This window comes from Ostrinia nubilalis, chromosome 25 (assembly GCF_963855985.1).
Source record: "Ostrinia nubilalis chromosome 25, ilOstNubi1.1, whole genome shotgun sequence".
Lineage (NCBI taxonomy): Eukaryota > Metazoa > Arthropoda > Insecta > Lepidoptera > Crambidae > Ostrinia > Ostrinia nubilalis.
The window spans coordinates 4068684-4095688 of record NC_087112.1 but is presented as its reverse complement, the minus strand read 5'-3'; the positions used below and the strand labels follow the sequence as shown (position 1 = coordinate 4095688).

Sequence of the window (27005 nt, the reverse complement as noted above, 5' to 3'; positions counted from 1 at the left end):
GAGACCCAATACGTTAAAGGACGTCCCATTCGCATTATCCTACTAATATTAAAATGCGAAAGTTTTTGTGGATGTTTGTTACTCTTTCACACAAAAACTACTGAACGGATTTTGATGAAACTTTACAGCACTATTGTTTATAACCCAGAATAACATATAGGCTATAATTTATGACGATCTGTGACAAACTAAATTTCATGCGGGCAAAAGCTAGTGAAATATAAATCAAGAATCTAGCAGAAAATGTAACATTAAGTACTGCCCTAGGACTAAAGTGCTTCCAAACGAAAATTATTTCCCGAATGAAATCGTAAAACGTAAGGGGATTTTTGATAAATAACTTTTATAAAAACTTATCTGTGTAGAGTTGCCAGTAGCTTTTTATTTTCAAAACTTTAATCATCAGGATCAATTGTTGCAGCTTTGTCTGTTCTTACCACACTTTTATCTAATCCAGGAGCGCTAGTATCAGCTGGATTCAAAGTGTCGACGACCATCAGGCCTGATGAGGCCATCAACATCAAAGAAGATAGGGACGACCTGTCGTCAGTACACAAGGCGGACCTCGAAGCGGACTTAGCAAGATTCGATTCCCTGCGGAAATCTTACAGTCAAGAAGACATTTCGGAATGGACGGATGCTGAGAGAAGAATTGGTGAACTGTAAGTGACTATATTTTGTCCTTTTTAATAATTATCTTAAAATACTCTAGGGGCTTGTTCCCAATGCAGCGCAGACATATTCTTTTATTTATTTATTTATTTATTTATTTATTTATTATTCAAACATCTTACAAGCTAACAGAATATATTCCAAAGCGCTTATAAGATTAATTGTACATAGGTTATCATGCATGTCAATATAATAATAATTAATTCAATGTCAATATAATAATAATAAAGTCAATTAAATAAAAACAATAGATTTAAATCAAATTACCGAATGTCAATAGAACAATAAATTTAAAATTACAAATAAATTATAAAAATAATGTCGTAATAAAGTAGTTAATTAATAATCAATCAAATAAAGTCAAAATAGAAACAATAAAATAATGTCAAATTGTCAATACGTATAAAAGTCATTTAATTTAATCCAAAATTGATTTAAGAGATGTCCTAAACTATCTGCAAATAGATCGATTTCATAGTGCCGAGCAAGAATGTCCCCGATAATTCGCAGAGCGCGGGTAGTGGGCGCATGACGCGCGCGCTCGGTGCGCACGGCAGGCAGGGCCAGTAGGCGCGGTCGGCGGCGAGGTGCCACAAGGCCCGATGCGTCCCACGAGATTGTGGGAACTTGAATATGGAATTGCTCCAATATACGTGGGCTGTCAATTCTCTGGTGCACTATGGAAAGATAATGTACTATAGTCAGCATTGCTCGTCTAAGTTTTAGGGTTTCCATGTCGACCATTCCCGAAACGAATAGGGATGGATACAAGTAGGGATAATAGCCGTATTTTTTCAAATAAAGCCATCTAGCAAATTTGCGCTGTACTCTTTCGATCATGAGTATATATTTTTCCTCGTAGGGACTCCACACAATCGAACCATATTCGAGCTTGCTGCGCACGTATGCATAGAATAATACTTTTGCTACTGTAGTATTATCGAACTGTGATGCTGTTCTTAAAACAAAACCTAGCATCCTATGTGCCATCTTGCATATATTTATTATATGCGCATGAAAATCTAATTTACTATCTAATATTAAGCCTAAATCTTTAATGTCATATACTCTTTCCATAGGAGCGTCAGATAAATCATAAATATGTAATAAAGGTTTGGATTTGCGAGAAAATGTAATAATCTTGCATTTAAGAGTATTAAATGGAAGATGGTTCTCTTGACTCCATTGGTATACAGAATCAATATCTCTCTGCAAAGCCAAAGCATCTACTTCAGTTTTGATTCCTAGAGATATCTTCAGGTCATCGGCAAATAAGAGACACTCAGAGGCAGACACCATCTCTGGCAAGTCGTTGATAAAGATCAGGAAAAGGGTAGGTCCCAACGTACTACCTTGACTTACCCCTGATCTCGTAAAGTATTGACAAGACTCAAAGCCACTTAAACGTACATATTGCGAACGATCCTTCAAGTAGCTTGAGAAAAATTTAAGGAATTTGGGTGTGAATCCTATCAATGCCAATTTCTCTAACAATTTGTCGTTGTCAACCAAATCGAAGGCAGGATCCCGTTAAGTATTTTAATACAGTGTGAGTCACGTTAAAGTGCACATATGAAAATAGGTGAAACTAGACCTTTACAATAAGTAATCGGAAGAAAAACAATTCTATAAAAAATAAAAACTCCAAAAATTTTTGACCTTTTTTTGTCGATAAAAATAGGTCTAGTTTCATCTATTTTCATATGTACACTTTATCGTGACTCACACTGTATAGTTCACACAAACATCCCGTTTGCAGTGTTCCGCAAAAAACCTATCCGTTCGAATTTGTAATTCGAATTTCAGACACACACAAATGTGTGTTCACACGACAGTCCAGGTTTGCGCAATCTTGCATTACTGGATCCCGTAAACTGGATTACCGTGAGAACGAGCCATTGTAGATGTAACATATTTTACCATTTTCATGGTTGATGACTAGTTTTGTTAAACAAGACTTTTTTTGTCCAGGACTCTATCAGAGGCTCGTTCGATTGGAGGAACGTTACCTGCTAGCACAGGGAGAGCTGCATCGTCTACTCGTCTTACACATCAGGTAATTTTATTATTTCAATAAAATAAATTGCTCTAATTGACCCACTAAGCATCTACGACAATGTCCTAGCACCTATTTACAATTTGGACTAGGCAAATTTTATTTTTAGCTATTTTGGGAGATAAGTCTCTGAACAGCAAGTGTGTGTATGTTTTGGCGCGGTGTGGCGATTTCATAATATTTGAAAGCCGTTGTCTTACGCTACACTATGCCACAGCACGTCTATGCTCATTGCTAAACCAAAAATTTACACCTTAATCTTTAGATATCCACTATCAAGCCTTGTTTTCCTTTAAGCGTAGAATAATTAATAGTAACGGACCCAAAACACCTCCTTGCGAGAGTCCTGTTTGTAAATAATTAACTATTGCATGCAGGAGGCCAACACCATGGCTGAGCGAGACCTTGGATCCACTTTCCTCCTGCCGCACGTGCACCTCTATAAACCGGACCTTGTGGGTATCACAATTCACAGCACTGTAGTTAACACCAGACACAGAGTCAAAAGCTTATCACAAGTCTAAACTTTAAAACTTCTACTAATCTAAACCATGAGTTCTTACTTGTTAAAGTATCAAGGGGTGATTTTAAGAAGTAGTCATACTAAATTGTGATGAACTCTTGATTCCTTTATATGGTGCTTTATTATAATTAAATACAAATTATAGCACCCTTTTTTCTCTAATACTACTATCACCTTTTCTCTTAGCGTATCAATTTCTATTAGGTTCCCATTATTATGTTCAACCCAGCTATAAACTATTACTTTTGTAGTCTTTACCACGCAATCGTTGAATTATTCTGTACTGAGACACTATGATGATGTAGTACTAATGATTTTTCCCTTTATTTTTCAGACGAGTGATGTTTCAGAGTTCGATTCATTGTGAGGGCTTTTCAAGAGTCAGTCACAGTATTTTCAAGCACTGATTATTTTCTATGACTTTACTTATTTTTACCCTATGAGGCGTTACTTTACCACCAAAGTGAAGACTTATTTATTAACTATTTATTCTTATTTATTATCTTACTTTAAATCCATTGTTGATTTTGATTGTTAACTTCTAACAGAATGAATGGAAATAAATATCGAAATGCCATAGTAAATGTAAGGAATTAGATGTAAGATATTAAAGGGTTAAGTGAAAATAATTTGAATGGGAAATCATAAAATCAAATGTTAGATAGTTTTATGATGTTGATTTCTCATTTGAAGCATTTTCATTAATAAATTAGTGTTTTGAAATTTTGTGCAACTTTTAGTGCCAATATTCATGACTATTTACAAATGTATAAGAATTTATAATATTGTTTAAAAATGTAAATGTATGGCATCGAAATGATAATTTTAAGTTTTAAACGTTCTTTTGCAAACTTATGTTAATAATTTGTATATGAATTGTTTGTAATTTCAGTATTGATATTTTGTTACGTTTTTATGATAGCAAAAACTAGATTTCACGTTATAAACAATTAGAGAATATTATTATTTCAAAATACTCTGCCTGTGAAATTTTGTATTATTTTTACTTTTGTAACAATGAAATATATTTTGTTAATAAAATATGTTAATTTTAAACACATTGTTTTATTCAAAATCCAATTTTATTGTAATCGTAACGTATTTAACTAAGGGATGAGAAATAAAACCACACAATTAAATATGAGACATAGCATTTTTATTAATATTCAATAATATTTTAGTTTAATCGATAGAATATTCAGCAATATTACAAATACAACGTGGAACAATAGAACAGGGCAACTTAACCGCATTTGAAACTTAATATGACACAGTAGCAACATTAGATCCTAGCATTGTTATTATCTTAACACCAAATCCTTAAGCACACAGACTTAAACGAAATTAGACTATATGTATACATATACAAGCAGATAGCCTCATTTCCAGAGGCAATGTTACGCCCATCGATATGAAACCTTTTTAGCTTGAGGTCGTGATTATCTAAGCCTTTCTATTTGAATTTATCCTTAAATTCCTATCCACTGTCAGTCTCAATCCAAAAGCATGAAGACACACTAACACCATGTTCTAGAAACAGGTTAGAAGATGATACTACCCTAAATGGTCTGACTGTGTCCCCATGATACGTCGTAGCGAAAATTTCTTTTACCTCGACGTTACCTTACCCATGGCGCTTAAAGTAAATGTTTATCCTTTACAAAGAATACAAAACTTTTGGAAGTGAGCAAGCATTTTACCCAATTAAAATGGTATACCTACGGCCACACGATAAAAATAAGTACATTGCCTATTATAGACGCTACATCTAAGAAAAGAGATCCAACGACACAAACTGTTTAAATGTGAATTCTTGAAACTGAAGCAATATTAATATCATCTAAAATAACTTCACCAATGACTTTAATGGCCGTAGATGCTTACCCTACATTTTGTATTTCTACCTATCTACTTATGTAAGAAATTGTGCAAGAATCAAAACTGAGATCGTCAAAATCATATCAACTGCCTGTAAAGTTAGTATCTAAAAGGACAGATTATTAGTCGTTTATTACATCCATCTGTCTAACCAGAACTTCAATATCAAAATCGATAGTATCGGGAATGTACCTACTTACCACTTATGCTTATAAAATATTCAATAGTCCTACAGTGTTAAGTTTTACTGAGTAAGCGGTAATACCCAAACTAAAAGCTAAGCGCTACCTAAAAGGATAGGTCGAAGTTACATGGACCAATGTCGTACAAAAACCGACTGTTTAGTACAAAAATGAGTACCAAAATACTATCCGATACAGAACTTGATTTTTACAACCATAATTTGTACAAATATTGGTCCGCAAGAATATTGGACCAAATGTTTGATATCAGGGTTGTAAAAACAAGTTCACGATCCTCAATTCATTAGGAAGATTATTCTTAAGTGAAATTGATAGATCATAGTAACACATCAATGAGTATAGGACTTTCAATGCGAGTACAAAGAGTACTACCATGGTAAGAAACTATTACGATAGTCTTATAATACTTGATATTTCACCTACGTTGTTTAACTTGACTACACGACTATTGTACTTCAGGTAACAAGATCTCATTATTAATAATCAGTTAGTAACAGCAGTGCATCGAATGCCTTAAGCTATATCAGCTTTAGCTGCAATAGTACAAAAGACTAGAATTAAAATTAAAAACACGAAAAGTAAAATTTAAAATGCAGATTTACTTCTTGGTTGTCTCGTCAATGCTAGAGGGTGGTGATTTTGCAATCATCGTGAGAGATCTGAAAATAATATTACAACAAATAAAATTTAAGTTACTTCTGAAAGTTTTAAACATCTAACGAATCCTTTGTTCCCAAGTAATAAGCAAATTAATGGAATTTATGTGGGTGCGTCATTATCTATCTGTCAAAATTAAATATCTGTTAATTTAAATAGTTTAAGTATTGTTGATAATGGTTACATATTAACTAAGCATGAAATAGATGAAACAAAGCTTCCATTAGATAGTAAAAGTAGAAATACATAAATATTTAATATTTTAGATTGTCGACTAAACTCAAATAACACTCAACATGCTATTTGTATGGATTCAAAAAACTCAACTCTCACACTTTTTTGTAACAAAGCAAAAATCAATGTTTATAAATACATAGAAATAAATACTGATGATAATGATGATGATAGAGCAAACCATATTAAAAAGCATTACGATACAAAATCGTGTACCTATTTGTTGAGATTTTCTTGGGAGTGACTTAAACAATAGCAGCTGCAATGATAACAAGTATTGTTTAGTAGGTACAATATGACAATATAGCAAAAAATGATTTGAAATTATTGAAAATGATAAAAAAGAAACTAACAAGCCTGTAGCGGTATAGATAGCAAATTAGACGTAAAAGATAATGTAGCATATACTGGTAAAGTTGTATTTGCTATAGTGGATAAGAAGAGAAATGATAAGAAATATTTTTTTGAAAGAGATGAAGCTTTAAAAGTTGGACTATATTAATTTGTGACAATGAAACAATCTGATGGTCAAATACATTACCTTCTTTGAGCAGGAACTGGTGGAGAAGGCTGCGTAGCAGGAGGCAGGGATGCTGGGCAGCTTCCAGAGAGAACTGGTTGCGGTTCATCATCCTCATCACGTCTGTCTCCTAAAATAAAAGAAAATTAAAGTAAAGCATAAAGATATTAATTTGATCATTATCTAAAATGAAATAAAGTGACATTTAAGAGTAGTTTAGTGATTCTTTTTTGTCTTTTCTTATAAACTACTACTTCCCAGCACTGGCTTCGAACTGACGTTTTTAGTAGCTTAGAATATCCTTCAATTCACGCAGCACATGAATTTAGCAGTGAGCAACAACAAGTGGCAGTTACGACAAGTGCTAATTACTAGACTATCAGTAAATCTTCCTTAATTGAAAGATGCCCATACCTCTAACGATAGGCGTGTCTCCAATGTAGAAGGTAGGTGCCGGGGTCTCCACGGCGGCTTCCTTCACGGAGTTGTCTCCGCTAACAGCGCTGAGCGTGTCAGTGCTGTCAAACATGATGGTGCGCTCCTTAGCTCGCGGTGCTCGTCCGTCCAGTTCCTTGAAAAGATGAAGAAAATTTTAAATTATTTTGAACAAAATACCACTTTAGTCTTGCGGCCTTTTGTTGTATAAAAATACACTGAGTCTACGAGTCATTTACCTTATTTTTTAAGAACTGTAAATGATACTCTAGAATTTTGATGACAAAAGAGTGCAAGACGTCATCAGTTCACGAATTTAATTGACTAAATATGTTGTGTTGATTTTAAAACTCCCTACCAAAAATTTTACAGCAGTTGTACAGGAAACTGACTCTATTTTATTTATTTTTATCTCAAAACATGATCTTTCTTGTGAAATGATTTTGTCTAGTGTTCTAATACTCACCAGTCGTTCAGTATCCGAATCAGGTTCTTGCACTTCATAATCATGGGAGTAGTGTTCGCTCGTGGACTGGTGTTCCAGACTCTCCATTTGGACAGCCGTCACCGGATCCAGGGTGTCCAGGGAAGAGACCATCGTGTTGGATCCTGGAGGGCGTACCGCTGTTATCTTTCTGATTAGTATCAAGCTTGGTGGGGTAGCAAAGGTTATTAGTATTATTAGTTGGTGCCTGCTCATTTTTGGAGGCCCGTTTCAGTTATTGTCATACTTACCAGCCCTGAAGATTGCTTTGAGAATGTTAATAAAATATAATGTTTATATTCCAGAAAATAAAGTGCTAGTGTTGTAATTATTGAAACCATGGTATATCTGATACTAATAACCTATAGCTTCTTCATGTCCTTACTTTTGGGTGCCCTTCTTTACTGTCGATGTCAAGACTTTTCTTCCATAGTGTGTGTTGTATTCCTTGAGGTGACAACCCAGATGTGTGCCACCATAAGCATCCCACATAGCTATTACGTATGTCCCAAGTGGAAACGCGGCCGCAACAGCGGCCAGTGTCTAAGTAGCTCAGATGGAAGAGCAGTTGCCCGACACGCGAAAGGCAGTGGGTTCGATTTTTTCAAGTTATTTATAATGAAGTGGAAAGTGCTTCAAAATGAAAATTTGAAGGGCTCCGTTGAATATTACCATAATAAACGTGCAACAAGACACTGGAATAATAAGACGAGTAAATGCAAGCAACCTTCAGGAGAGAAGAGTTAATAAGGTAAGTATTAAAGAGGTAAAAAATAAATGAGCAGACAAGTAAAGCCGGGATGAGAGCAAGCATTGTGTGATTACATTTATGCTGCCATGCATATTATTGTTAATATAGTATACAATGATAGAGATATAAGCAGCATAGTAGGTATATTATGTATTTTGCAGTAAACCATATGCGCGTGTTTGCTATATGATTTGTAAAGATATAGGTATGTTGATATCTAAAAAGCTTTTGAAAATATACCTGATAGATGTTAATTTGTTAGAGTTAATAATATATCAATATTACCTGGATAGACAACATTGATTACAGAAGAATAACTTGCAACTGCTTTCATTCGAGCTTTGATTAAAAATACACAAAAGTAGTAAAAAATGGTCATAAAAAGATTCAAACACTAAGCATGCCTGAAGTAAAGTATTCAAAAGAAATATAAACTTGTTAAAATGTTTTATCATGAACCATACAAGTGTCAGTCGTGTGTTATAGTTTTTCTGATTAATTTGTAGTTCTTCTTCTTTTTTCGTGTGACTTTATGAAACTGGACCAAAGATTATACCCATTTAGGTAATAGGTATTGTTTTCCGATATTTATTATTTTTATACCTGGGAATCGAACCTAGGTCGAGAAAGTTCAAGAGAGGCCTCTGTCTATCGAAGTTTTGCCACGTGGTTGTTTCTATTGCAATGAATAGTGTTATACTAACGACACTGTTCTTGAAACATGCTTCAGACATAAATATGTAAAGAAATGAAGTAGATAAGAAAGATACATAGAAGCCAAGCCTCTACTTACCTCCTGAGGTGAGACTGCCGGTCATGGGGGTGTCGACCTCGTAGTTGTAGGTAGCTCGGGTGGCGTTGGAGCTGGTTGCTTCTAGGCTGTCTGTGCTCCCAAGCATCAGATCAGCACGTGCACCCCTGAAACAATAAATTAAGGTATTACAACGAGCGTAAGTTTTAAGGTGTTAAAAAATCATTAGCTAGCTTTATACACTTCCAAGAGTGAGGCAGCTAAAATGTAGAGTAGAAAAGTCATGTAAAGTTAAAGGATAAATAAAAAAAAATATCTCATTCATCCAGCCGATGAAATAATGAGGATCATTTCGATTTTTAGCTGTGAATGCAGATTTATAGGGGTAAGAAATCCTTAATATACAGTCCAAAAATTTTTGTTCTACGACAAAAATTGACGAAGTTATGGCCAAATTACTAAAAAAGTTCACTGACCGCCCGGCGCGGGGACGATGACGTCACTATATCCGATCCGAACGCTGCCGGCGTACTGCGTGGATAGAACATATTTTTTTCTAGCCAAACTATCAGTTTTAGAGAAAAACTAGTAATGACATTTATTCATCAGAATAAAGTATGCTATCGATAGGTAATTTTTAAAAATATAAATTGTGAAAAATAACGCAAAAGATCCATACGCTCATACGATTCAATGGAACGCAGAGACGCGATTGGGGTCTCCGCGGTGGTATATTTGGCGATTTATTCAAATAAAGTGTTCATAAGTGTTGTTAGAGTCATAATTATCTTCTTCCAAGTAAAATATAAAAATGTATAAGTATTAATTTATTTACTTCTAACAATAAGGTACAGCTGAGGCAGATACACTCTGCCTAGGCTACAAGACATTGCTATGAAGATCATTTCGATGTACACGCAATACCTACCTGTTATTTAGTTTTTCTGAGTTAAACCTACGTACCTACCTATCTATTCGCCGTTCCCATGGGCGGGCCAGCTGCTGCAGGAAAGGACAGCTGCTCCCTCCTGGAAATCTATTTAATCTTAGCCTAGAAGCTGGGTATACTCCCCCGCCCCCCTCCTCTCCCCAGGTCATAAGCTGGGCATGACTTAATAATTACTGGTCGATAGGTTACTTTATTTTAATGAATAAATGTTATTAAAAGTTTTTTTCTAAAACTGATAGTTTAGCTGGAAAAAAATATTTTCCATCCCAATAGTACGCCGGCTGCGCTCGATTCGGATATAGTGACGTCACGCGGCCCTGCGTACGTTGACTTTTAGCGGCAAAAACGGCCTATGTTTATTACTTAATATCTTCGTAAGTAATGGTCCGATTTGGATAATTCAAAAAGATATTATATCTTCTTTATTATACTTTCTTATGTCTTAAAGATTAACGTAGATACTAGTTTTATTGAATTTTCTACAACAGTACTGATCCTCATTATCTTATTTTACGCATCATGACTTTTCTGCTCTGCCCCCCTAGACAAAACGCACTTTTTGATCGAATCGAAAATCGAATTCGTCAAAACTCCATACAAAAAAGGGGCTTTTCGACCACTTTTCGACTGGTTTGCGATTATAATTTGCACTTTGTCTAGACCCACTGTACTGCATTGTCATTCCAATTTTTTAAAAACAAAAGAAATAAGGTTGAAAAAATAACATTACCTGCTGAAACTCCCGGATGAGCTCAACTCTTCATCTTGTCCACTCCAGGAACCACTAGCTGGATCTGTAAATTGTTTACCGGAAAAGGAGATTACGCTGTGAGCTATCGACCTCCCCGAAGAGGGCGAGAGCTCACGGACCATGCTCCCCTCCCTAGAGAATTCCAAATCCTCTGGCTTGTCTGACGTCATCATTATCGTTTGCTTCGTCACCGTCACCACCTCACCCTCGGAGGAATGCCTTTCTAGCACAGTCATCAAGCTATCCATCTCGGAAGACTGCGATATAATCGAAGATGACATTTCTGAACCAAAAGACAAAGGAGCACTCTCGTCAAACTGCTTAGGCCGTGCTGGTATATCCATAGCACCTTCTCCATCAGTGCTTGTTACTGTCTCAGACACCTTTTTACCATCAACGAATTTCTGCTGTATTACCGTAGTAGTTCTAACTACTTCGATAACTCCACTGTCAGTAAACGTCCTTGTAACTGCCTGCGATGATTTAGACTTCTCTTCCTGATCCAATATTTTCATCATCTCCTCGCAATCTCCTGGAATCGACTCGGCTGAACCGTCACTTGGAGCGGCAGCACAAACAAATGAGGATGATTTTGTGCACTCTTCAGTTACTTCTGTCTGTTTAGGTTCTTTTTCTGTTTCTGGTTCAGGTTCAGCAACAAAGAAAGCACCTCTTTCGTCAAACTTCTTAACAGTCACTACTTTAGGTGTAATCTGTTCTTGTAGTTTCTGTTCCAAGGCCATCTGTTGATCGATTAATTTACGAATAGCTGCGGACTCTGTAAGTAGCTTTTGAGATGGACTTCCATAGCTGCCTACTTTCTGGGAAGGACTACCTCCTTTTTGCGATGGGCTCCCACTTTTTTGACCAGGACTACCTCCCTTTTGTGGTGGGCTGCTTTCAGAACTACCGGAGTAGGATCGTTTCTCTCGTTCTAAGAAGCTGCCACTAACTTCTTTGGGATCAGCCAGCAATAGAGCTTCTTTTTGTTTCGCTAAGATTTCGGCCTTCAATGCTTCAAGACATGCTGACTCTAGACCTTCGAATTCTTTCAAGCTTGAAATCGAAATATCATCACCTTGACTCTTGCTCAGAATATATCGCCTAGGAAGAGATCCATTCAAAGACTCCTGTGAAGAAGATGAGTGCTGCTGGTACTGCTCCATCAAAGCCTTTTCAAGATTTTCAAATTCTTGCAACGAGCTGATAGAAATATCATCATTATCTCCGCGTACTCTAAATCTTATCCGAGACGCCATTTCCGATTCAGAAAGGCTTCCGTACGAGTTTCTGAAGCTGCCATAACTTCCAATAGACTCCTTCTGGGAACTTAAGCTACCTATTCTACTAGCATCAAAATCAGTCATTTCTTCTTCTTTAATATCCTCCAGCGGTATTCTTTCATAATCGTATCTTGGATCGCCTTCAAACTGCATTTGTATCCATCGCTTTCCTGCCTCAATCTCAGCTAATTCCTGAGCTTGCAAACGTTTTTGTTCAATTTCATAGGCTAATAATTCTTCATCAGATAAAGATCCTGATCCGGCACTGCTTGTACTTTCCTGTTTTTTAGATGCCTTGGACAGGTATTCTTCAACTTCAGTGTCGTGTTTCTTTTCATATTTCTGTGCTTTTATTTGGACACTTTTTCCCTCTGTATCAGTTTCTTGTGCTTCTTTTGCGACCTCTTCAATGACGACAAAGTCGTCCATCTCACTTGGTTTATCTACCATTTCAAATTCATCGCTCGTTGGAGATTCCTGTTCTTTTTCATACGTATGAAGAGCCTTCTCTTCAGTTGTTACCACCAGCTCTGATCGGCTGCTTTCTGTGACCAAATCAGACCTCAATTCAGGTGTTTCAGATATGTCATACATGTCATCTAGGACATACTCACGCCCGTTATCAGTAGAAAGAGAGCTTTGACTAGGTGCAGATAGTGGAGTATGTGGCGTTGATAAATGCTCGTGAGTTTTCAGACTTGATGTAGAGCTCTGTTTGCTTTCAAGTTGTGAATCAGGAGTTTTGACTATGGCTTTTTCTGCCTTTGTTTTGGGAACAGCAGAGTCGCTCTTGGATTTTAAGATTTCTTCATACTGTTTTGAACCAATAGGTATAATGTCATCTTCAATATCAGTGAACTCTCTCTGGCTGGGAGGGATTTCTGTCACAGGGAATGGTATGACACTCACTTCTTTGACTACTTTTTTCACACATTCTTCTTTGATTTCTATTGGTTCTAAATAAGTTGTATCCACTTTACTAGGTACAATTTCAGCATCATGTACAGTAGTTTTTACTATAGCTACTTCTTCTTTGTCCGACTTCCTCAGTTCTGGAGTAATGCTTCCATATTTTACTATTTCTTCATATTCTTCAGAACCAACTGGAATAATTTCACTTTCAACGTCCACAAACTCTCTTGTTGGTTTTTCTAGTTTAGTCACCGAAAAAGGTATGGCGTGTACTTCATGAGTTGTGGGCTTAATTACCTCTTCAATAACTACCTTTTTCTCAATCTCAGATTGAGAAGAAGGCATATCCAACTTTGAAATAGATGAAGACAGGATTTCATCAGTTCTCAGTTGACTTGAAATTGTAGTGTCAGAACCATCTCGTTCTTTAGATGAATCTTCGTCTACTTCAATGCTCTCAGAGGTACTTTCTAATGGGAAATGTTCAGGTATCATATCTTTGGGTAAGAAACGCATTTCGTGTGATCTCTTCATTTTTCCAACTGGTTCTTCTAAATCGGCTTTTACATCTTCTTCGTCCCCAGATGCTTCTTCATCACTAACGTCTTTGACTTTAGCTGATTGTTCTTTTTCTCCCTCATGCAAGAATTGCTCTACATACGTGCTACTTTCCATTAATTCTTCTTTCAGTTCATTTGCTGAAGGTACGAGTGTTTCAGAGGCGTCGGAAATATCAATGCTAGCCACATGGCTGGACCCATCTGAATCTAGACTTTTCATGCTGTCTCTTGAAGCTAGCGAGCTTGCGGCAGTATAATAATCCTTTGACGTCCTTAAAGATTGAGAAGAGACATCGTGACTAGTTAAAGCAGTGTCAAACTCAGTTGCACTTTGAGCTGTCATCATGACTTCTAGATCGGAAGAAAGTGGCCTACTCTCTGAATGTTCAAAGCTATGATAGTGACTTTCTCCAGAACTAGACCAGCCCTCCACTTCTGAGGCAGATCGCCTCTCGACTACACCGAGCTTTGATTTAATATGCTTCTGAACCCTCAATTTTACTTCTGGACTTCCTTTTGAAGAACCCTCTCGATCAGAGAGTATTATGTCACTTTCGGTTTCTAAAATTGAATGTGGGCCGCTGTCTGACCTGATAGAAATATCAGCTCCGTCCAATGGTGGGCTAGATTCTTTAATATAAACTGTGCCTTTCTCTTCATCAGAAGTCGTCGTTTCTTCTTGCGAGCTCACTTTATGTGAACTACTGATCGATGTTTGACTGTCTAACTGGAAGTCGTCTTTTTTAACGCTCGAAGTTTTATCAGAATGATCTTCTGTAGCATGATGTGGTTCTTCAGTGATAACTTCAGGTCTTTCAGGACTTATCAAAAGTTTGAACTGAAATTCAGATGGCGACTGCTTGTATTTACTACTTCCGTCGCTTTTTTCACTTATAATTTCTACTTGTGCTGCTTCAAGAGACTGTTTGACTTCGTCAATAGTTTTTTCTAAAACCGACAAGTCAGCCAGTGGCTGAGCAGACATTAACGAATCCAGGTCCACCCGTTCTGACTCAAGTTTCGTAGCATGAAACTCGGCAGAGGAAAGATCAGTGTCATAACCGCTACTGCAAATATCCTCGAGGCTCTTTTCTTTGAAAAGCTTTATTTCTTCTCTCTTGTGATCAGTACCAGTTAAGAAAGCCGAATCAGCTTCGGTTGAAAATTCAGACGGGTGTAATGTCTCTGCGCTGACTGTCGAATCCATTGATTTTTGGAGAATCTCGGCTTCGTGAGATTCCAGTGATTTAATCATACACTCAGTGTCCAAGCTTTCACCTGACTTAATCATGAGATCTTTCGATGTGGTGCTTATATCATCCGAAATCTCAAATGTGCTTGGTGACATATCACTCTTTACCATTTTAGAAGTAAAGTCAGATTTCGGTTCGACTACAGTTTGTAGTTCTAAGCCTGTATCACTCCCAGAACTCTTTGTTTCAGTACTTGATGATTGAACCATAGCAGTTTTGAGATTGAGGGATTTTGGTATTTCATCAGCCATCTCAAATGAATCTGCTTTTTGAAGCGATACTTCCCAGACTTGTTCTTGAATTTGTTGTTGAGGTAATTTCACCGGAGATCTTGTTGGTTTCTCTTTCTTAGGCGTATCACCAGTTTTGTCATCGTGAGGCAAATCAGGCGCTACTTCTGATTCTGAATGAGTATCTTGGCTTCCCGTTCTGCTAAACGTACTCTTGACGGGAGATGTTGAGACTTTTATTTCTTTTATAAAATCTACTTCGTAAACTTCGTCATCTTTTTTGAAAGATTTGGATTTACTTTTAGGGCTCGTTTCGGAAGAACCGCGTCGCTCAGCGGTTTCACTCTTGAAACTCGGGGCATGAGATGCATCAGAACTAAGATCATCGTGTTCTTTGCTTTCTATAACAGACTCTTCTCTATGATGTTCAACTTTTGAACTTATAACTTTTCCTTTAGCAGACACTTCTACGCCTGATATAATCTCATCTTTTTCTACGATCTTAAGAGCTGACTCAACATACGCTATTCTTGCCTTTGAATCATCGTCTTCTTTAATGTCTTCAAGTTCTCCAGGTTCAGTAAAATATTCTTTGCCCCATTGCTCGTGGGACATGTCTCTTTCTGAAATTTTCACTTCATGTTTTTTCTTAATAGTGTCATCTTTGAGCGCTGTCATTCGTTCTTCAGATTTAGTTTGTCTTCCTGTATAGAGCCCTTGCTCAGAAAATTCCCTTTCAACTTTAACGATGTCCGTGTCATCGGTGGTTTTATACACGGTTTTAGTTTCTACATCAGATCTTTTAGCTGTAGCCTCATGAGCTCTTTCAAGTTTCTTCTGTGACGTTTCTGTTTGATCACCTTCTTTGCGCACCGTTGTTTTTTCTTTCACTTCGTGTTCTTGTCCACGAAGTTCATGGGTAGTTTCAGTTTTAATAACAAGCGAGTCATCATCGGATGACGACACTTGTTTGGTTTCAGAAAAGTATTCTTGTCCTGATATTTTTCTTGTCTCTGTTTCTTTGTGGGACAAAATAGTGCTATAATCATCCATATCAGTGGATCCAAACTTGGCTACCATGTCAGACATGTGTGCCCGCGGATCTATAGACTGGAACTTCATTTCAGCGCCTTCATATGTTTTGTGAACAGATGAAGATGATGTAGATGTTTCTACTCTTGATTCAGAATAAAATGTGTCCGATGACGTTGATTTTTGCATCTCTTCCATTTTGACGGCAAGCTGTTCTTTCTTGATTTGGTCAATCACATCTATACTTTTCTCGATTGTGCGGTCTACGAGCTCTATAGCTCCACTAGTAAGGGTTGGTTGGTCTACGTTTATGAATGATAGATTGTCAGCAAGATGTTTTGATGGAGATTTTGGTCTGGCGGCTTCAGTCAGTGCCTTAGACGCTTCTGTCAGCACATCTGAAAAGAAAAGAAAACATTGTATTTCAATTGTAGCGTTACTTAGTATAAAATGTGAACAGTGAAGGTGAAAATAAAAATCAATGTACATAATAATAGAAAATTGTTAACAAGGAGTCTAATAGATTTTTTAACATGGGATAAGGTAAACCTGTTTAAAGATTTGCCCAAAAGATTGTGAAAGCGCATCTAGCGTGAAACATATACCTAACAATGTGATGGATAGATACAGAGTTTAGCGATGAAAGCTGTGAGACAATGATGTGAAAAACAAACCAAGGAAGACTCAGAATCAAAGCGAAACGTTACTCAAAAGTGATTAATAATAATAGATGAAAATTTGCGAATCAAAGACGTGAAATACAAATTGTCTGTTTGAAAAAGCGACAATAATAAAAAAAGTATGATCGATATCGCCTGTGGGTCCACTTACCTATAGCAACGTAAGGGCTCCGCAAGAAAGAAAGTAAAATTTACTGTGCTAACTATTATTTGGCAATACGAAGGTGACGGTTGCAAAGAAACAACAATGTTTATTTTATCCAGATAAATATTATAGTTATTTAGATTCCAAATTCTATTAGTTATTAAAATTATTTGGGAAGTTCAAAACGCAATGAATGTGCTCGCTTACAAGATTTTTAGACAAAAGCAACATGATTGAGTGAAGAATACATTTTAAGTACCAATTTTTTATTTCTTTTGCGGTTCTGGGAACAATAATATATTAATTTAATACTTATTATTAATGTGAAACTGAACCACAGAATACATGCGATAACTGGCGTAAAACTAAAAGAGTGTGGCAAAAAAGGCTCTATAAATGGTTTCTCTCTACGAAAATCAGGAGTAAAGTTTCGCTATGACTCTACTTTGCTTTGCCACTACTTGTACTGAAAAGCTTGCTTTTTTGATGCAAGATTCAGGTTATGTTAAACCAAAACTTCGGTTAGTGGAAGGTTTATATTAAGGGAATAAAGTTGTATTCTAATTTATTGAATGATTTTTAGTGCTAAAATGTATACTGACCACTCTGGTGGGCCTCAGTTTCACTAATGAGACTGTCTCCAGCTGATGATGCCCTGGGAGACTGACGGCTTGCATCCAGGAACGATGAGTCGGAACCTAAGTGGAATGATCAATTAGCGTCTACTTCTAGCTTTACTATGACCAGTTTGTGAATGTGGGATTAGTGTATTGTGTTGTGCTTCAAATGTCATGTAACTAACACTTGTGTAAGTGACTGTAAACATTTAGATACTTTCATGATGTGTTTGATGTTTCCAATATTTTTTACTAAAACATACCTCTAAGTTGTAGCCCGGTTTGCCTATCGCCAGAACCATCCTCCACTTTGGATCTGTCCTTCAAATCTACTGGTGATGGAGGCGGTGTTTTGGAAAATTTCGATGCTAGATCTGCAGGTGCAAATAAATCTACATTACAACTGCGCGCTTTATTTAAAAAATATATATTGTGCTGATGTAAATGTTAACCTTAGGTATCAGGATTATTTTAAATGAACTTACCATGTGTCACGTGACTTGAATCGATTCTGATAAGTGCTCCTTGTGATATGTCTTCTAATAGATTGGAACATCTTCTGTTCAATTCAGTCATGTCTGGCACTTGGTCATCCATTTCTTTCTTTTCAACGTCCTCTTTAGATTCTTCTTTATCATCTTTCACTAAGTCATCAGTAATGACACTATCTGATTTACTGTCAGAGGCTTTGTCTAATAATGATGATTCTCCAAAACTGTCTTCTGACTTTTTCATCTCGGATTTTAATTCTTCGATTCTTTCGTCGATTTCACCGATAAAATCTTTTTCTTGATCGATTTCTGCCGGTCTCGTTTTATCTAGAGACCGATCATCTTGTTCGCTCAATAGTTTACTCTCAGTCATAACTGAAGTTTCTTGGGAAGAACTGGTTGATATCCTTACTACGCGAGACACGGATTTCTCGTCTTCATGGAATTCTCTGCTAATAGTGATGCCTTCTGAGGCATCTGATGCCAAAGTTTTTGATACATCTAATGACGAATGATCTTCCGAGAAAGTCTTTTCATCAAGTGATTTGGAGGTCTCTTTTACGCTTTCGACCGATGCTTTAGAAAAGTCTTTACTCAAATCAACCGTGGAGTCTTTCGATAGTTCATTTGTGGCAAAATCTCTTGAAGTGTCTTTGCTGTCGATGGAAGACTTTGAATAATCTTTGGTCAAATCAATCGATTTCTTTGACAAATCTGGTGTGCCTCGATCTTCAATGGGCTCCTCTATTTTGGAATCATCTTTAGTTTCAAATGAAGTTTTAGATGGATCTTTGACTAATTCAGCACCGCTGATCTTCGAAAACTCAGCTGATGTTCCATCTTCCAAAACTGATTTTTGGCTTTCGTCTGACGACTTAGTTAACGTGGAAACAACAGTGGTAACTGATGATTCAGTCGTTGATTTAGATACTAAGTCTGAATGTAGTATTCTGTCAACAAAGTGCGTCTTTTTGATCATTTTGTCAGAAGACCTGTCTTCCTCTGTGTCCTGTTGCCCTAGGTGGCTTGGACCAGGTCTGTCAACGGGTTTGAAATCATCTAAGAATTTACCCTCCGCCGGTTCATCAGAAAATTTGACGTCATCGCCAAAATATTCAGACTGGAAGAGATAATATTAATTTATAATTAATTAGGACTCTCACAAACAGATTAAACAAGAACATTATTTAAATATTTTAGTTATTTTACTTTAAAATTACTCTTACCTCTTTTTCTGGGAAATCATCGGCATCATCAAGTGAATCTGTCCTTAACTTCTTTGTGTCAAAGCTAGATGTCGCAATTTTACCATCAAGGTCTGAAGTAGGCTCAATTATTTCAAGTACTTTTGCTTTATCCATATCTGAAACGGATTTTTTTTATAATTCCTATTCTAAATCAAACATTAAATTAAATAATGTCTTAACATCAATGTATTAAAACTTACCAGATTCAGAATCGGTGTATATTTGCTCTTCAACTTCCTCAGGCGAGCTTTGAACTGAAAATGTCCTTGGATGCTTCTTCTTAGGCATTATTACAATTTCTCCACTGTCTCGTGAAAGGGATTTTATCAAACCTGGCCTTTCCTTTACAAACTTCTTAGTCTCTTCAAAGACTATTTCTTTTTTAGCTTCGATCTCTTTTTCTTTAGCTTCTTTCGAAGATTCCAACATTTCTTCTACAGTGGTGACCGCTTCTTCAATAATAGAGTCTACAGAGACTCGTTCAGCAATATCTCGCTGTTCAGATGGCTCTTCAGGTTCAATCTGTTCATCTGAAGAAACATCAAAGTCCTCAGATGCTTGCTTAATGATTATTTCAATGTTGTCCGCCATTTGCTTCATAGCTGAATCAGATTTCTTCATTTCTGTACTTGTCTCGGTTACTTTATGTGATTCAATAGGTAAACTTATTGGTTTTGGTATTGGTTGTTCATCTTCTGTCTCCACTTCAGATTCAGCTATTCTTTCTAATGATATAGCAGGGCTTATACATGAATGTCTACGCTCTTCTTTATGGGGCACTTTAGCGTCGTATGATCTTTTTTCAGATTCAACAATATCTTTGGTGGCTATTTTAATATCTTTGTCTAATATTGGACTTCTTGCAGCTGCGGCAATAGTACCTTTTTGTAGGATATCATCAATTACAGGTTTAACTTGTTCTTTTGTAATTTCAGGAACTTCTTTTAAATCGAGACTCTTAGGCACAAACCGTTTTACTTCTTCGAAATCTTCATCCAAGTCAAATTTACCTAGCGTGTCAGTTCTAATTTTGCTAACATCAAATTTGGAAGAAGTTTCTTTTACAATGGTTTCAGTAGTTGTAGTTTCAGTTCCAGTTGATCCAGTAATATCCTTTGTGACTGTGGTAACTTTAGTTACAACAGTTGGTTCATGTTGTTTCACAACTGTAACTATCGATTCTGATTCCTGTGCTGTATCCGTTGTGATTGGACCTTCCATTGTTTTCAAGACTTCTTCAATTGGACCAGTAATGTCTTTAGTAATTGTGGTTACTTTGGTTACAATAGTAGGTTCATGAGTTTCAATGTAAGTTTCATTTGATGCCTGGCTCTTCATTGTGACTTTTTTAAATATCTCCTCATTTGGATCCGAAACATCTTTGGTAATAGTAGTAACTATAGGCTCACTAGTTTCTGTAATAATAAAACTACTACTTTCAGCTTCTTGTGTTGAATCAGTTATCGCTGGCTCTTTCATTGTGACAGTCTTGAAAACTTCTTCAATCGGTCCAGTAAAGTCTTTGCTTATTGTCGTAACTTTAGTGACAATAGTTGGTTCATGGTGTTCAGTCACAGTGTACGAAGTTTCAGTTACTTGTCGCGTATCAATTGATTTATGTCCTCCTAATTTGACCGTTTTAAATATTTCTTCAGTCGGCTCAGACACCTCCTTGGTGATTGCCGTAAATTTAGTCACAATGGTTGGTTCATGATGTTCCGTTACAGTGTATGTAATTTCCATGTCCTGTCGTGTATCTATAGAAGTAGGTCCTTCTGATGTAACCGACTTTAATACTTTTTGAATAGGCTCTTCACCCTCTTTAGTAATGGTTGTTGTTGTTGTGATAACAGTTGGTTCATGCGTCTCTGTAACAGTATACGCACTATCAACAATTTCTTTCTTGTCGGACTTTGGTTGATCTACAACTTTTGATATTTCCTCAGTAGGTCCCGAAATACTAGTAACTTTAGTTACAACAGTTGGTCCATGAGTTTCTGTCACTTTTTCATCCTTGGTGAGAGGAGTGCTTTCAATTGACGCGGATGTGACGATATGAATCGTTTCACGTTTCAACTGTTCTTCCCTTTCTCTGTTCAAAAATTCGTTGGTAATATCTCTATCTTGAATAGCCCTGCAACAAACAAAAGTTTATTATTATTTAATTAAGCCGTGCATGAGTACATAAAATATAAATAGAACAGGAATTACAGGATTGAATCAACTTGATTGTTAGATGCTTTGAACCCTAAGCGATGAACCAGATTGAGCATAATAATGGTAACTCGTCATTATTAATTTTTCATGTGTATTAGATATAAATAAAATGACAAAAAAAACAGACAACTCAAAAGCAAAGTATATTCATTACATGTTCATGAATTAGTTATTTCTTCGTAAAGTAGACAACTTACCCGACTTCAGCAATATGAGGAAGTTTATGTACATAATCTGTGACGTGGTCCTCTGGGAAACCTTCAACGTCATCTAACGAATCTCCATGAGTTAATCTTGCTAATTTGGATTCACTTACTTTTGCTACAAAAAACAACACATTCAATTATAACAGGTATGTTCAGGATCTTAAACAAATCTTATTTAGGTGTAATATTTACCTAAAGCAGCTTTCTTCTCACTTTCAAGTTTAGTCTCAACCTTATCTTTAGACATATCCACATGGGTACCTTGGGTGCCAATATCATCTTCGGATTCTTCAAAAGTGTAATCCCTGGACTCAGTGAGGCTGTGAGCGTCAGATAATCTCTTTTCTTCTAAGCGAAGCTCACTAACTGAACCTGATCCAGCTGACGTCACTGATTGACGTTTGATGGCATCAACTAAAAATTAATAATTTAAAGTAAACAAAGAGAACATCAATAGGGCAATAAGGATATGATATTTTGATTGAATTTACGAAAAATACGCAACATCACGTTGATTATAATCATCCGTTATGAAAACTACACACAACTTTTTACAAAAACAAAAACACCAGATCGGTTTCAGAATGATACTATGCGTGTCATTAAATTTCACTTAATCATTATAATAAAAAAGTTTACATTACCTTTCTCAATGGTATCTTCCCTGAAAGTCTTTACATCAGTTTTTACAATTTCTTTTGTAATTTCCTTGACACTAGTGACTATCACCTTTTCATCTAGTGGAATCACTTCACCGTCTTTCAACGCGTCTTCCTCAGAGGACGTCTTCTTTTCCGTAACAGCATCTTCTGAACTAATCTTGTCTGAAATGCCTTCGGATGATTTACGTTCAGAAATTTCAATTTCTCGACTACTTTCAGAAGAAATCTTATCAGAAGGTTCATCTTTGTCAGATTTATCAACTTCTTCGGCCTCAGTGACAAACATTTGGAACTCTTGTTTTGGTTTAGCCGGTTCAAGGTCTAATTGTAAATCACTAATTTTTGAGATCGATACAGATTCTGTCCTTGAATGACGTTTTGGTCCCATCTTTTTGAATACAACTTCGGGCTCTTTATCAGATTCCGAATCTTGTTTCTCAGAGTCAGTTGTCTTAGTGTCGATTCTCATTGAGGTAAACCCGACGCTTTCTTCGAACTTCTCGTCACCAAATCCACTTCCTGAGTCGACTGTTTCTTCATATTCAGCGCGTTCATCAAAATCAGACGAAGAAACTTTAGCTTTAACATCTGATTGGTCTGATTTCAGGGACTCAGCTTCGGAATGGCGTCTTGAGTCTGTGTGCTCTGAGTCTTCTAAAGAGTCCGAGTAAATGCGTTTAGAGAAGAAGCATTCCTGAACTGAATCGTCTTCGGGAACTGTCTCAATGAATTGACGAGCCTTTGCACTTATTACTGGAGACTCTTTAGGTGAGACCTATCAAAATATTAAGTAAATAATATGAAAACACTAGTAATCATACATTATTATACGTATTGGCATCTACATTTTAGATCTATACTTTGATTTATTTAAATACAAAATACAATACACACGCTAGAAGTAGACTTATTAAAAGTAAACATATCAGCTCTATTATCAAATATTCAATAGAAAGTTTTATCACAAATAACACAAGGTTTAACGATGGCCTGAATTTGGGATCGACCATACCCACCTTTTCTGCGTCTTTCGCGTCAATAGTAGGTGCATGAATTTGTGCACTGTATTCACTTTCGTATCTGAGGAACTCTAGAGTTTGATCTCTAGCATGTGTAGTTTTATCTGAGACGACAGTTATAGTTTTTACTTCAGTCTTGGATACGACGTGACTGACATCTTTGTCTACAGGTCGGTGAGCTGGACTGGTACCGATCTGATCCTCTAAGTCTGAGAACTGAGACGCTTCGTCCAGTGAGTCACTACGGTGCTTTGAATCCTTGGAATATACCTACAAGTTAGTCATTATTATTGAACTCTTGCATAACATTAAAATACCTAATAAAAGTTATCTAAAAAGTTATTCACATTTTGAGGAAGAGAATTCAAATTATCGTTTAAACAACCAAATTAAGTAGCAGAGAAATAAAAAGATACTTGATTGAAATAAACATGAATTGAGCTAGCTTTTGCCGATTGTATACTACTTGAAAAGGTTTTTAGTATTTACCTTAGATTCAGTTTGTGAAATAAAACTGAAATCTTTTTCAGTGCTTTGCTGTAAATCGGCAAGTGAGTCGGTCTTTTCTATGCCTGATGGCACAGGCGACTCTTGAGAAATCTTACGACCAATAAGATCTTGCACGTCAGAGCTTATGGAATCAGTCTTAGTATGTTTACTTAGGTCAGATTTTGTGCTAGCTATTGACAGTTGAGGCTCAATCTACAAACAAATATAACAGAAATAAATGGAAGTTGTAAATGTTTAGTAACCAAAATAGGTGATAGGAATAAAATTAATAATTTATTTTCGATGAAGCCAATTTTTTTAAAATAGTAGGTAAAGAAAAATTACACACATTTTTTTATTTCATAATATTTCCCGAACTTACCTTATCCTTTAATTTGTCACTAACAGAAACTTCTTTTTCTTCCACAGCTTCTGTAATTTCTTCTTCGCTAACTTTAGATCTTAGCTCTTCTGTCATTTGCTTCTCTAACTTAATGGCCACATGATGATCATCTTTCTTATCATCATCGTCCGACTTTTTATCGTCTTGCTCGGGAATAGTTTTGGGGTCCTTGGATTTCAATTCAAATCCATCCTTCAAGCCTTTGAAGGCGAACGATTCTTTGTCTATCTTTGATTTAATTTTTTGTTCTAATTTATCTACCTTTACAGTTGTTTGTGACTCAGTTTCAGTTTCTGAGTCGGTTGATTTCTTTAGGAATTCACTATCTTCTTCTGATGACACTTGAACTAGAGTTGAATCCGTTCTTATTGTCTTTGAATAGGGTTTGCCTTTATCTTCATATTTAATTTTAGAATCAAAGTGCTGAATAGTTTCCTTTACAGATTTTACAGTTTCGACTTGTCTCTCAGTTTCAACCGAAACTTTATGAACCATGTGCTCCTGAGTTTCCATGCTTGAGATTTGCTTAGACTGTTCCCTTACAAACTCTTGTGTATATTCATTGCCTTGTTCCTGTGCTAATGTGTGTTTTTTCAATGCTTCTTTTGTTAGCTTGACTGTAGTTTTAGGTAAGTCAATTGACGGTTCTTTAGGTATTTTAGATTCAAATGAACTGATCTTATCCCGTAACGTAGCTTCTGCGATATCTTTGTCATCTTCAGTGACAAGTTCTGGGGACTTTTCACCATCGTCTAGTTTTTCTTCAACTTTAGAACTAACGATTTCTTTTTGTGATATAACCTCCTTAGTAAATGTGTCAACTTTTTCAATTACTTGTTTCACTTCTGTTGTTTCCGTAACTGATTTCCTTGGAGTGATAGTAACGTTGGAGAAATCACCTGAGGGGAATCGCATAGATTCGTTTCTCATGTGCCTCTGTAGATGTTTAGGTGTTGGTTTAGCAGGAGACGATGGGTCAAACTTTCTAAATTGTTCAACTGGCCGTTCCACAGGTTTTGGTTCTTCTTTCTTTACTTCAACTATCTCTTCTCTGTGAATTTCTATTTCTTCGGTCTCTTCAAGAGTTTCTGGAGACGTTTTTGAACGCGTTCGCTCTAATTTGGGATCTTTTTCCTTAACCTGTATGTGCAATGAAATATTAGTAAAATATGTAGTAGTAACAATATTGAACAGTGTTGTTACATGTAAACACTGATTTAAGATTTCTGAGACTATTTTTGAAGAAGCTTACCTGCACTTGTTGTTCAATATCATGGAACTTTTTAATGTCAGGTTTGATCTGAGTCTTGATTTCAATGATTTCTTCTCTAATTTCTTTCTTTTGCTTTGACGCCGGTATTTTACTTGAGCTCAACTTCCTTGTTATTTGTTCCTTCCTTTCTGCTACACTACGCTTCACATCTGTCAAAAAACAATATTTTTGTAGTTACATCCATAAAATAATAGTCTTAACTTACTGTCTAGTCTTATCAAGTAGTTAAAATGCATTGTTTGACTGACCTTCGTCCTCCTCACTTTCTTCACTAGGCGTGGGAGTTCTGTCCACTAAAGACTCACTCTTATCCACTATCGACTTCTCTTCTGGAGAATATTTAGCTTCGTCTTCATGGTCTTGCTCAGATTCTCTGTGCAGACGCTCGGCAATTTGGTTTTCGTCGTATATTTTGTCTTTAAGTTTATTATCCTCTTCAGCTATGAAATAAATATTAATATTAGAATCAAAATGTGTTATTAACATTTGAAGGTATAGCTATAGCGCATAATTTATTATCTTCTTTCGATCAGAATGATAGCTCTGTTAGTTCTGTCACTTAAAACCCGTCTCGTACCGCTATATTACCACAAGAACCTACCCAGTTAGGCAATTTACCTGTGAATAGACTACATAATATACTCAACATCAAATAAACCGCACCTTCCGCGACGCGAACTTTAAACATTTTCTTCTGACACAATCATGGTACCCTAACAATATTGGTGTTATTTGAAAGCCCTATAAATATCCTTAAAGAAAAACACATTTAATTTCTTAATAAATGATTAACAAATACCATAAAAGTGACTTGAAAAAAGACCTCACTTTGGGTTCACCTCTGGGATCAATTAGACCAATTTTTATGGTTATAATACCAAATTATGATCTCACGTGTCCTCTTTAACAGATGGATAGCGATTAATTCCAACTTAACAGTTTTATAGCCATAAAAGTTGGCTCAAGCGTAACTACCTATTTTTTGAAGAAGTGGCTCTGGATCCTTCTGAAGACACATTTTTGGGGTAAAAACCTTTCCTTTAATGAAATGAAGTTTAGAACTAGGCTTTAAAATGGTGCCAATATTGGTGAGAAGTGGGGATGCATACGTTTGAAAATGCTCGTCGCGGGAGGTGCGATTTATTTGATGTCGAGTGTATTAGCGACAAAATTAAGAATTTTATTTCGGCAATACCTTTGTAAGCCTCGATTTCCTCAGAAGCTTGTCTCTCTTGGTAGATGTTCCTCTGGATGCGCCTCTCGTTTGTGACTTCCGATTGAGGTGCAATGATGTCATCTCTACCAATACGGCATAGGGCCAGTTCCAATGAAGTGTCTGCAAAAAGTGTGAATACCAATTATTACAGGACTAGTTCCACCTCTCTTTACCGCCCTTGCTACTCCTATTTAGCCAGGGAAGCG

General features: G+C 36.4%; 2 protein-coding genes across 5 annotated transcripts in view; one reads left to right on the top strand and one right to left on the bottom strand.

Annotated features, from left to right (window-relative positions):
• The window catches only part of LOC135084268 (uncharacterized), a 144520-nt gene extending 140213 nt beyond the window's left edge, over positions 1-4307 (top strand). For 3 of the 4 annotated variants that reach the window (XM_063979054.1, XM_063979052.1, XM_063979051.1), the window contains 4 exons: positions 458-662; positions 2644-2728; positions 3106-3183; positions 3586-4307. In XM_063979054.1, the coding sequence (XP_063835124.1) occupies positions 458-662; positions 2644-2728; positions 3106-3183; positions 3586-3618 (401 nt within the window). In that variant the 3' untranslated portion in view covers positions 3619-4307. The remainder of the gene's footprint in view (positions 1-457; positions 663-2643; positions 2729-3105; positions 3184-3585) is intronic. The other variant, XM_063979053.1, reaches the window with a different exon arrangement.
• A 78-nt stretch (positions 4308-4385) lies between these two features.
• LOC135084081 (titin-like) overlaps positions 4386-27005 on the bottom strand; it is a 28276-nt gene continuing 5656 nt past the window's right edge. The window contains exons 7-26 of the mRNA XM_063978823.1: positions 26779-26919; positions 25832-26023; positions 25563-25732; positions 24290-25450; positions 23908-24120; positions 23416-23688; positions 22382-23174; positions 21930-22151; positions 21729-21852; positions 19515-21448; positions 19294-19430; positions 18062-19187; positions 17840-17950; positions 17562-17657; positions 10844-16532; positions 9207-9331; positions 7645-7787; positions 7158-7314; positions 6765-6873; positions 4386-5991 (exon numbers count right to left, since the gene is read on the bottom strand). Coding sequence (XP_063834893.1) covers positions 5931-5991; positions 6765-6873; positions 7158-7314; positions 7645-7787; positions 9207-9331; positions 10844-16532; positions 17562-17657; positions 17840-17950; positions 18062-19187; positions 19294-19430; positions 19515-21448; positions 21729-21852; positions 21930-22151; positions 22382-23174; positions 23416-23688; positions 23908-24120; positions 24290-25450; positions 25563-25732; positions 25832-26023; positions 26779-26919 — 12977 coding nt within the window. The 3' untranslated portion in view covers positions 4386-5930. The remainder of the gene's footprint in view (positions 5992-6764; positions 6874-7157; positions 7315-7644; positions 7788-9206; positions 9332-10843; positions 16533-17561; positions 17658-17839; positions 17951-18061; positions 19188-19293; positions 19431-19514; positions 21449-21728; positions 21853-21929; positions 22152-22381; positions 23175-23415; positions 23689-23907; positions 24121-24289; positions 25451-25562; positions 25733-25831; positions 26024-26778; positions 26920-27005) is intronic.